The 12,279-nt window shown below is 43.7% G+C and overlaps 2 protein-coding genes across 4 annotated transcripts in view; one reads left to right on the top strand and one right to left on the bottom strand.

Annotated features, from left to right (window-relative positions):
• The window catches only part of myo9ab (myosin IXAb), a 97,983-nt gene extending 96,684 nt beyond the window's left edge, over nucleotides 1–1,299 (bottom strand). For 2 of the 3 annotated variants that reach the window (XM_030365983.1, XM_030365982.1), the window contains exon 1: nucleotides 796–1,299. The gene's annotated coding sequence lies outside the window, so the exon portion shown is untranslated. The remainder of the gene's footprint in view (nucleotides 1–795) is intronic. The other variant, XM_030365984.1, reaches the window with a different exon arrangement.
• A 4,935-nt stretch (nucleotides 1,300–6,234) lies between these two features.
• Nucleotides 6,235–11,966, top strand: psma4 (proteasome 20S subunit alpha 4). Its single transcript, XM_030365664.1, has 9 exons — nucleotides 6,235–6,324; nucleotides 6,814–6,841; nucleotides 6,962–7,004; nucleotides 7,254–7,416; nucleotides 7,755–7,832; nucleotides 8,488–8,576; nucleotides 9,198–9,328; nucleotides 10,253–10,376; nucleotides 11,644–11,966. Exons 2-9 carry the CDS (start codon nucleotides 6,839–6,841, stop codon nucleotides 11,796–11,798), a joined length of 786 nt encoding a protein of 261 aa, XP_030221524.1. The 5' UTR covers nucleotides 6,235–6,324; nucleotides 6,814–6,838; the 3' UTR covers nucleotides 11,799–11,966.
• The last annotated feature ends 313 nt before the right edge of the window (nucleotides 11,967–12,279 follow it).

Consider the following 12,279-nt stretch of genomic DNA (forward strand, 5'->3'; position numbering starts at 1 on the left):
TGATGAGGTTATAATCATGTCGAATTGGGATCAAGCTGCCAAAGTAGACCTCGTCTTGTCTCCTTCCTTTACACGTGTCATCAACAATGACAATCACGCCTACAAGCGTGCTAGCTGAATGTGGTCCTCTGCAGAACCATGAATCTAACATTATTAGGAAAACGCGTTTAGTTTATCCCTCTCCCGGACTCCCCCGTCCCCCCCTCCACTTGGAATGCCCCGGTCCGGTGCCACCGCCGCTGTCCTGGTCGAATGCGTCACGGTAAAGCTGCCGTTTGTGTTCAACAGCATCTGCACGCTGGGTTTAATGCATATTGTCTATCTCACAACGTCCCGGCTATATGAGAGCGCCTGAGATCAGGGCATGATGCTGGAAATGTTGTATGACGCAAGAAAATAAGGATAGTCACTTTCACAAGGCAACTGGGGGGATGCTTTCTTCTGCTCTGGTTGCGCTGGCTTGGTTAGTCGTTATTTGTGACCACATACACACACAAAGCAAGGTTGGCGAGCATTTCCTTCAATATGACCAACACATCAATTTTGCTGTTGTGGCTGTATGCTACAATATTTAAATGCCCTGGGTTCCATCATGTGAAATAGCCTACAATGGACTATCGGTGAGAACGCTTTAAGCGCTCATGGAGAAATGACAGCTCACCCGAGTGGACCTTGGTGCTGTTTACCCCGTCACGTTTAACGCGTACATCATCATAGAGATTCCTTGCCTTCTTTTTTTTTTATCTTATCTTCACTGTGTACACATGGCGTTATCACAGCCGTGCAATGCCTTACCTCTGCTGTTGCTGGAATCCACTGCCCCGACAGCTCACGCTATAGCGTTTATGACAAGGAAGGGTTACGCGGACCACATTCAAACACACATTCCTGTTAATGCATCAAAGCCGCGCGTCCTAGGCTCCACGGCGCGTATCCTATGAGAACCACCCGTCTTCTGTCTAAATGCGCTATTCTTCCCTCGATATATTCCAATATTGCTTTTCTCCAAGGAAATGCTTCGGTCCCCTGTCACGTCGTCCTCATACAACAGCTTGTCTCTTTTTTTTCCGCTTACAATCGCTGCAAGCTTCCGTGTACGCGCATCGCGCGCCCATGATTGCAGTAGGATCGTTGGAGCAAAGATCCTGAGTTTTTGCGTTATCCCGGTCTATCGGAACGCATTTCCGTATCTCTTACTTCCTTCGGGTTGTGTAAGCCCGTTAACATTCCCTGGAGCGAGAAAAATAGGGCCGTGCCAATAAGACCAACAAAATCGATAGGGAGAATAATGACAGAGTTTTTACCAAAAATATGACAAAGCAATATCCGAAACATGTATCTTATTCGGTACTGGGCATCTATCAGAAGTCCCGCCCTCTCTATCGCCTCTCTCCGCTAAACCCACGTAACATAGTCACGCCCTCTTGCTCCCCCGTGATAACGCTTATTTGGAGCATCCCGTAACAGGCGTTCCGTCGTGAGATGAAGAACGCCTGTGAACGAGGTTACTAATGGTAGGATGGGAAGGCGTCTTGCGATGGGCGGTAACAACCGGGAGGACCCTAAGAGATGAAACACTAGACTTTTGCTAAAATGACAAGCCAATTGTTTTTTCCCCGACCACGGCTTCAAGGGATTCGTTTGCGTATTTCATCAACACTGTCAATCAGCACATGGCGGTCACTGACATGGGGTGTGGTCAAGGACATACAACCTACCCTTCTTAATCCTACCAGTTACATTCATACAATTATCGGATGGCAATTAAAGTTGTGCCTCCGTTGTCTTCTGTTGAAAATGGTGGAGATCAAGGGATCGCCTTAAGATTTTTGTTTAAAATCAAAAAAATCAAATAAATAATAAATGCTTTTACTGTGTAGCTACGTAGTAGCCTAACTTAATTTCACCGACAGTCTGTCCCCCTAAGCTGATGCTTTCTGCGAAAGCAAAAACTGGTTCTGCATGCTTGCATGCGTTAACATGAAGCTGATGGGTGAAATATGTCATATCCATATGTAATTTTATCCTATCTAAAGACTTATTCAAAGGAGGGTTCACATATTGAAAGATAACTTCCCATAGCATGGGGACGGCATGAGTACAATTACTGGACATTTGAAACTGTGTGTATGTGGTCAGTGGTTGCCAGTGTTTGTGCACGCTTGTGTGTTTGAGTGTGCTTGTGTTTGTGCTTGTGCGTGTGTGTCTGCATTCTTGCATGCATTTCTGTTTGTGTGTGGGTGTGTCTGTGTGTGTGTGTGTGAAGGAGAATGTGTGCGTCTGTGTTTCTGCCTGTGTGTATGAGAGTATGTGTATACAGGGTGGGTACCTCTGTGGACATAATGCACTCCGGCCAATCCCTCCTGTGCACCTCAATAAAGTCAATTTAGCCGTTCACTGCTGTCAAACCGCTGCAGGGCTGCCTCTTACTCTCTACCCAAGCACCATTCAGCACGTTACGTGCAGACAATGCCTTCGCCGGCACTGGGCTTGAACTACAAGGGGAGGAACAGAGAGGGACCCAAAGGCCTCGCTCTCAGCCGGCTCCTAAACATTCCACCTGTTTGGCCCGGAGTCAACATCCCCCCCACACTTATAGGCTACACTCTTAAACTACACGATAAACCATCCACACGTATAGGCCACACCCATAAGAACTACTGTCACACATCCAAGGGCCACACCTATAAACCACACTACTATCACACCTATAGGTGACCCCTATAAACGACACTACTATCACACCTATAGGCCACACCTATAAACTACACTATAAGCCATCCACACCTATAGGCCACACCCATAAACAACACTACTATCCAAACCTATAGGCCACACCCATAAACTACACAATAAACTATACACACCTATATATAGGCCATTCCCATAAACTACACTTCGATCACAACTATAGGCCACACCCTTAAACTACACTACTATCACACCAGGACAAAAGATGACAGGAGTATTCAGATTTGAGGGGAATCTGGGGTGTAGAGATGGTGGGAGAGAGGGAGGTAAGGGATGGGAGGTGAGGCGGGGAGTGGTAGGGGGGAAGCCATCAGGGGATAGTTGATGGCCCCCGGAGGGTCAACGAATGGGTACATTTCAAACGGTGGAGGCCCCCAGATGGATGAAGCACAAACACATCTCACCTTTCAACTGGAAAAACCTGGTTGAGCTCGGTTAAACTTTAAGTACGGGTGTAGAGTGTTTTTTTTATGAAGGGCATTTCTTTGTACACTGACATGAAAATCCATTTCAGACATTTTTCAACACACATGTTGACATTGAGATGAACCTTGAGACACAACTATCATGTATGTTTTCTCTTCTTGCTGTGTTTGAACCCCATTAAAGATAACATAGAACCACACAGTTTTCTCTGCAAATGTTAGTCATTCATCTAAAAATATTTGCCACGTCATCAAAGTTTTGCAGTACCCTCTCCTCTAATATAAATGTCTGTTATCATTGTTACACATAGATATGACACAACCACGTTTCCTGTGAGCCACATTGACGGAAGACAGCAAACCAAAGTCGAGACCTAAACATTAACCCTTTCTTATGCTTTACACAGGACATGGTCATGGAAGCATCCATTTAGATCTCAATCCTAATCTAAATCGATGATACATTTCTGTCATTCTAACTATTCTGTACTTGGTCATGGTAACCACATTGTTAAATAACAACAGACCAGTCACACATAATAAAACATTTTTCACTCTTCAGTCAATGAAAAGAATAACCTCTCTCAAATAAAAAAAATTGGTTTAGTCTTGTGGTTCAGCTCCCATTGTCTGGTGATAGAAAACAGGCTTCCATCCATCTTCCCCATGATCTACCCTCATGTTCCTAGTTCTACCACTCCATCTCATCATTCCTGGTCTTGTCTGCTCCTGCTTCCTGTGCGGCTCTTGATCTATCCTGTTCCGGTAGGTCCAGTAGAGAACAGGGTAGTATATCCTCATCTGTTCGGGCCCTGAACTCTCTTCTGCTTTTAATTGAAGAGATCAGAGAATGGAGCTTTGAAGCTCTGGAAGAATAGGATGCTCTCTTTGTATTCGTATCTCCCCCTTCTCTCTCTCTTTCTCTGTCTTCTTTGTTTAGCCTTTTTCTGTCCTTCTTTCTTGCCTTTCATCTGTTTTTGTGTGTGCATTTACATCCGTGTGTACCAGTGTGTGTCCATTGATATGTGTGTTTGTGTGTGTCAGTGTGTGTCTCTGTGTGTGTGTGTTTCTGTGTGGGTATGTGTGCAGGACTGCAGCCTGTTGTAATTTTTGGGGAGCTGATGAGAAACAAGGCATTATTTCAGCAGGGGAAGAAGAAGGCCTCCACTCTGACCACTGACAGGGTTTATAGAGAGCAATACAAGGCCCCTGAGAGCACAACTGGCCAACTTGCAGCTTGATCAACTGTTACAACATAGGCTTCTTCAGTGATACCAAATAATTAAGCTGCCAGCGGAGATTCGAGAGCTCACATCCATCATTTCGCCATGAGGCCCAATGTCAAAACAATGGAGCTGTTTGTTGAAACGGGATGAAGCCCACGGCTGCAGGAGCACAGTACAGATTGTTTAACTTCAACTCCAGCGGCAGCATTTTGGGGTCTGCGGTTAAATCGCAAAAAACTCAGGCTTATGTCAGCGGCCTAAAGCACATAAACAACCCCAAGAGGGATTCTACTGTTTTCTTCAGGTGGATCCCCGTGGAACGTGGAGAAGAAACGCGGCTTTTTAAGGCGCAGGGCAGACGTCTGGGTCCGGTTGCATCAATCACAGAACGTGCCGACGTCTCCGTCGGTGGATAAACAGTGTGGTGTTACGGGTTGTTTAGGGAGGCTTTGCAGCTGTAGCTCTCCGGAGCTGCTCTCTGGATCTCTGCCGATCCCAGCAGGACAAGGTGAGGAGATGATTATGTTTGATAATCCTGCAGTAAGCTGCCAGGGACTCTTGGCAACCCCGGCTCATTAGAAACAAATGCTAGGCCGGACTCAAAACAAAACCGTCGAAGAGTACTGTGCATTCTGGACTTTATTTATGCGAACTGGAGTACCATTAGCATAAATAAACCTGATTCATTTATATTAGGGATGGTTTGAATATTATGAATAACACACTATTTGTTTAGTGGTGCTAATGGCACACTGCATTTGATTTAAACTGTTTTCACTGTTTTCGGTTGAAGTGAATTGGCCATAAAATGTCCATAAAGATTTATAAAATACTGTGTGTTTTTTATGCTGTGTCCTTGAGCCATTTTCTTTGTTAGGGCCTGACATGTTAATTAAGTGGTAGCGTCTGTTGCTGACACAAGTTTAATAGGTTATGTGCATTGAAAACCATGTAATATAGACTAACACAACACGCATAAACCAGGGAATATTTAATCTTTTATCACGATATCCTGATAGTTTATATTAAAAATAGACCTGTAGTTGAGATCACCGGACAATAGAGCTTGATCATGTGTCGCCAATACACACTGTGTGTGTGTGTGTGTGTGTGTGTGTGTGTGTGTGTGTGTGTGTGTGTGTGTGTGTGTGTGTGTGTGTGTGTGTGTGTGTGTGTGTGTTTGAATTTGATCATGGGTGTGTCTCAAGTTAGAATTTTTTTGGCTTCATCTTCAGTACATAATGTCTATTTAGATACCTAAAATAAAAAAATAAAATAAAAATAACTTTAACCCTGACCCAATTCGCGTCAAACATATCCCAATATTTATGCAACATGGCCGCCTGGTGGTACACTGGAGTGCGCACACGCACATATGGATGGAAAAATATTAATACATCATATACTGTAGTCTATCTTAAGGGAAGCTAATTAGGCCCCATTCTAGATTGCAAGATTAAACGGATATGTCTTGGTATTCCAGTAGGGAGAGTGAGTTGATCAGCCATTGATCTGATGCAGTAGTTTGCTAGTATGCTGTAGTTTAATAGTATGCAAAAACGTATTAGTTTTGTTTTGTTTGAACTCTTGCTGGCCGCCCGACCCAGACGTATATCCTTTTAATTTACACTGAATGGACTACTTAGATTCTTAATATTAATAAATGCCTCTTATCATTGTTTCACATAGATATGACTACACGATATGATGCAAAACAAACACGACCACATTTATTGCATTGACGGAAGCAGGAAACTAGTTTATATCTTGTTATAATATTAGGTCAATAATATAACCGCTACCCGAAGTTCAGAAAGCGCACTGCAGAACCCCTCCAGGTCACTAGAGGCGCCCTACCTCAAGACGTCATATCCGGTGGCATCACACCGGGAACAGGAGAAGAACAACACTCACGCTAAGAGGTTTGTTTCTGTCAAGTTATTTTACATTAATTTAAGATCCTCTGCGGTTCCGTTCAATTTCTTTATCATAAGGTAGTTATAATAGATGCAACATGTGCAGATTAATTTACTTTAAAGTGAGCTGTTGTCCACAGTGGTCCATTGGGCTGCCTCGTTTAAATTGTGCTGCTTCATTCATCACTACGAGCTAACAAGCTAACAGGCTAGCTAGCATTGGCGTCCTCTTCTCTGGACAGACGTGTGGACAGTTGTTTGGTTTTAATAGGCTTTTATCAAGAGATACGAAGTACTTCTCTATACCTTTCCAGCAGCCTCTGGTCTTGATCTTTTCCGTAGTTCGTGATTAAGTTGTCAGATATCAGGCGCTAAGAGCTAACTCTTTCACTTTCATTCTGTGAGAGGGAGCTAACCATAGCTGTATAACTCGGCTTTTATCGGTTTAATGTTATTTTAACTTTGAATTAATTATAAGTTATGTTTCCATTTTAGCAACACAATCTGACTGTAATAAAAAATGGTGAGTTCACTCAAACACTTTTAAACTAAAAAAAAATGTGACAATGCTTTTTGTCTTGAAAAAATGTCTTTATTTAAGTGCATTGAAGACTAATACAGAACTGAAATAATTCTGTTTCAGTCCCGTCGATATGATTCCAGGACGACCATCTTCTCGCCTGAGGGTGAGTGCAACGTGTTGTCAGCATGATTCTCTGTACTGCTCAAGGGCGCCTGCAGTTAGGACTGTGAACACTGCATTGCATTTTCCTTAACAGATTTTATTGCGCTGTGGATTAGCGTTTAGCATTGATATTGGGTTACAGTATGATTTGTTGTTTTGTATTTTAGGTTTAGACTTAAGGTTATTTGTGTTGCATTATCAGTTTTGTGTCATGGTCTAATATGTATATTAATTGTGTGTGTTTGTGTAGGGCGCCTGTACCAGGTGGAGTATGCTATGGAGGCCATTGGCCACGCTGGCACCTGCCTCGGAATCCTAGCCAATGACGGCGTGTTGCTGGCCGCTGAAAGGCGGAACATTCACAAGCTGTTGGACGAAGTTTTCTTCTCAGAAAAGATCTACAAACTCAATGAGTGAGTAGTTGTTTATATCTTGTTAAGTCATATACTTTGTCACCCAGTTCCGATTGTAATATCTGGTGTTTTGTATCAGAATTTTTTATTACCTTTTTAGTTATAGCCTGACTATTGTAAATCCGTATGATCACCCAGTATTGTCTGTGTAGTGGGTGACCACCATCCCAATAATTATATTAAGAAAACACAGCTGAAGATTACAAACAACGAAGTGAAGATCAACGAAGGAACACCATTACTTTTGTTGCAAAAGACCTATCCTTAATTGTTTGAAGTCAGCTATATCTTGTCATTCTATCTCATCTCATCCCGTTGTCCCTCTCCCTCTCTTCCAGAGACATAGCGTGCAGCGTGGCTGGAATCACATCAGATGCTAACGTGCTTACCAATGAACTGAGGCTAATAGCCCAGAGGTGAGCCACTGAATACTATGTAGCACTTGATACAAGGCTAAATGCAACTGTGTTCCCTGGTCGTGTTTACTATTTTATTTTTGCTATCAGACAGGAGTATGTAGAAGGCTCCTCCCTGAGCATAATTTGACAATTAGAGGACTACTTTAGCAATTGATGTAAATGTTTAATAGTATTCACAGACCAATCGACTGACATTTTATTCAGAAATTAAGAGTGTATTAATTTAAACGATGTATGAGATTCGTACAGAAATAGTTGGTCAGTTGGTCATTTACCAAGGCATTTAGGATCCTTGTTCCCATCTTGCTGTGGATATGACCATAAAGCAGATCTATTCCAGTGGGTTCCGCTAGCAACACTGCTGGGAAACCTGCGGGGAACATCTTATCTCAATGTAAAGCGTACAAGAAAAGTCCTCATATGGCATTCAGCCATATAAAATTGCATGTCTGTTTAATTGATTACTGATGAGCATATTGTAATGTTCCAATTATTAAATATGAACGCTAGGAAAAGAATAATTAATAAAGTTGGTCAGGTTTTTTTTCTCGCTTTCATTGAATTTTTGCACTTACTGCATAAAGAGTAACCTGTGTTAGAAATGTAAGCACCGGGTACGGCAGCATGACGAGTCTGTGTGCCATCTCTCTAGGTACCTGCTGCAGTACCAGGAGCCCATGCCCTGTGAGCAGCTGGTCACAGCCCTGTGTGACATCAAACAGGCCTACACCCAGTTTGGAGGTACGTCCCTCCCCCACTCCCTGGCATCACTGTTAATTCCACGCACACGAAAAAAACAGACAGGCCTACAAAATGGACTGTACCAACTGGGAAGCTGATCCATCCGTCATACAACTTCTAGGGAGGTGGACCCTCCCATGTGGGATGTCATAATAGGGTCAATTTTTAGATGGCTTGTAATGGCTATTGAGCATCACACCAGGTGGTGTGGTAGTGGGGCTTCTAATGGGATAGTGAGTGAGCGCGTGCCCTTCCCCTGCGCCATCAGAAGGGTGATGGGGTGGGGTGCTGGGACCTAAGTGGAGCCGTTTGCTCTGGGCTGTTGAACACAGCCACACATACCAACCCAGCGTGTTTAGTCTTGTTGACGGCTCCCTCGAAACTACCGTCAGCATGATTCTAATGAAAGACCCCTTACAAAGCCTAATATTTATAGTTTCACAGTTATTGTGTATATCAAAGGTATAGAGTCCATTGTGTATACTATCTTATCGATTAAAAAATGAATTCAAAGATCTGTGGACTTGAAGTAGCTTACAATCTTAGTAATAATAAACTTAATACTAATTGTCTTTTATATCTCTCTCTCTCTCCTCCCCCGCTCTTTCTTGTGTGGATCAGGCAAGCGTCCGTTTGGCGTGTCTCTGCTGTACATGGGCTGGGACAAGCACTATGGGTTCCAGCTGTACCAGAGCGACCCCAGCGGGAACTACGGCGGCTGGAAGGCCACCTGCATCGGCAACAACAGCGCCGTGAGTCATCTTGCAGGGTCTCTCGGGGTCAGGGGTCACCCTGCCTGTCGCATCAAAACCAACAGCCAATAAAGTGGCAGGCCCTTGTTTCATTCAATGTAATGGTGGACATATCTTAGACAGTGAAAGCTCCCCTGTTTGTGACAAACGTTCACTATTTGACCATGGTGGGTACAAGCTTGGTGTTGCGACAGTTTCAAATCTGGCCTGCAGTCCTTTGCTGCTCCTAGTTATCCCTCTATTAATTCAATTATGGAAAGGATGTACTCTGTTGTCCACAAATACACAAAAAGATTTGTGGACAAGAACTATTGCACAAAAAAAACAAATACACAAAAAACCATAATTGACAAAGGGCAGAGATGTGATTCTCTATTAATTCAATTATGGAAAGGATGTACTCTCTTCTCCACAAATACACAAAAAGATTTGTGGACAAGAACTATTGCACAAAAAAAAAACAAATTCACAAAAAAACATAATTGACAAAGGGCAGAGATGTGATTCCATATACGGCAGACAGAGGGCGCCCAGCCGCAGATTTTTCTGATGGACGTTGATTGTTTTTATTTACATTTTTAACAGTAGGAACAGTAATTGACCCGAACAAGGATCCAGCCTTGCTTGACCATGACCTTGTAGAGGTCGATTGTCAAGCTAGCTTGCTAGTTAAACCTTGTTTACATAAATGGTAGAGCTACGAGGTCATCAAACATATCATCAGTGTTGTGGATGCGGCGTCAGTTGCATTCCTTACAGATGTTGCTGCACTAGGGATTGTGTATCACTGGAAGTATGTCTCTGGGTTGAGCTTCTCAAAGTGAGTCCCCGACTCACTTTGAGTCCCACTTATATACATAATGAGCTTTTATTTTGAAATGTATTTTTATCTTGACATGTCCTGTTTACCTGTTCTCCCTACAGTCTGCGGTGTCCATGTTGAAGCAGGACTTCAAAGAGGGCGAGATGTCTCTGGCCTCAGCGCTGGCCCTCGCTGTCAAAGTCCTCAACAAGACCATGGACGTCAGCAAGCTGTCCGCCGAGAAAGGTCAGTGCCCGGCGTCTCTGAGCTCTCGATGGGCAGAGGAACACGAGGACTTGATCTGGGCATGGGTAATGGTGGAGGAAGGCTCAGTCAGGAGCAGGAAGGGGTTAGGTCCTGTAGCTTAGTGAGGAGAAGCCTTAAATATACCAATGTATCGTAGATTTGGGCACCACTTCACGAAATGGATAATTTAGATAGAGTACGACAACTCGACAGTTGCTAAGCTGGGCATGTGAATTCTCGGCACATACGACGTAACAAGATAAAACGCGTCTTTATAGAAAGATACATTTTAATTAAATGAAAGATGGTGCTAACCCTTAATAAAAAAAACTTCAAAGGAAAAGCTAAATAATAGACAAAAAAATGTCAATATGGATGTGGACAGTTACTCTTATCAATGCAGTTAATACCAAGAGTTCACAAGAGCTGCAGCTGAACTGCACCCCAACAGCTAGAAGCTGAGAGACAAAGACCATGTCTTCATCTGTTGCTTTAGTCCGTGTTATGCGGATTGTCTGGCTGATTATCTCATGATGTGCACACACATTTCCTGTTGCTGTTCAAACAAGGAGCTGTTGTGTATTGCCAGTGACCCTGTAACACTGCAATGTCTTATCTGCTGAAGGGAGTCACAAGATAAGAGCGGGCGCAGATAGTGTTCAAAGTGGGACCCATGAAAGAGGAGCTGTAATTCTATCACTCCCCTTATGCCCTAGCAGGTGTTCTCCACATTCAGGCCACATGAGAATTCAAGAGGGAGTTTGACCGAGTGGAGCTGTGGTTTTGCTCCTTTCCCCAAACGTTGGCTTCTCCTAAAGCTAGGCCCTAGCTGTATCTTATTTAAGGAAGTGTACAGCAGCTCAAACGCAGGCATTAGGATCGAAGGAATCGATCCCAGAACATCTCGATCAAGAGACGAACACCAAGTTGCTTTTGTCAGAAGCAACTTACAATAAGCGCATGTAACAATGAAGATGCAACCCAGAAAGTGCAAGGCCAGTTGCTGAGGAGATGGAGCAGGTTGACTGGTAACAGGCAGGTTGCTAGTTCGATCACCATGTCCTCCTAGCGCGAGTGTCGAGGTGTTTCTGGGCAAAACAACAAACCCAAACAGCTCCTTACAAGCTGGCTGTTGCCCTGCATGGTTGTCACCGCCGTCTGGTTGAATGGGTGAATGTCAGGCAGCGACTATAAAGCACTTTGAGGGGCCGCTGTGAGGGAAAGCGCTGTATGAACGCAGTCCATTTTAACGTCTATTTGTTTGTAGTGGAGATCGCGACGCTGACCCGGGAGAACGGCAAGACGTGCATCAAGGTGCTGAAGCAGAAGGAGGTGGAGGAGCTCATCAAGAAGCACGACTTGGAGGAGGCCAAGGTGGAGAAGGCGAAGAAGGAGAAGGAGCAGAAGGAGAAAGACAAGTAGTCCGTCCCCAAGGCTGCCTCCACCCTCGCCTCCTATATTAGGTTTACCTGCGTGTGTATGATTGTGTGAGCTCAGTTGACGAGTGCACTGTGTGAAATGCCAGAAGCACATTGTTGCTCTACTTGTGTCGTTTTTTTCTTAAAATAAACCCGAATGATTGATCAGGTACAGAGTTTTTGATTTGTTCTTTAACACTATCTGTCACAACCCTTGCTCCATATGAATGCACAGCACGGGGATCTTTGTCGTACTTGAAGGTGCTTAGGTAAAAACATCCACGAATTGTAATGTATGATATTACATTGCTTTTATAGTTACCACATGTAGTGGGTTACCCTGAAGATATCGTCATCACTGCTTTTCCATAGCTAAAATGGTACTGGTTTAATAATGCAGATATGTTCAGGGCTATGTTTGAAGAAGAGATGGACTCTTAACCATCGTATTGGCCTACTTATGGCCCAAGTTAAGTTCTTGTTCG

This window comes from Gadus morhua, chromosome 9 (assembly GCF_902167405.1).
Source record: "Gadus morhua chromosome 9, gadMor3.0, whole genome shotgun sequence".
In the NCBI taxonomy this organism is placed as follows: domain Eukaryota; kingdom Metazoa; phylum Chordata; class Actinopteri; order Gadiformes; family Gadidae; genus Gadus; species Gadus morhua.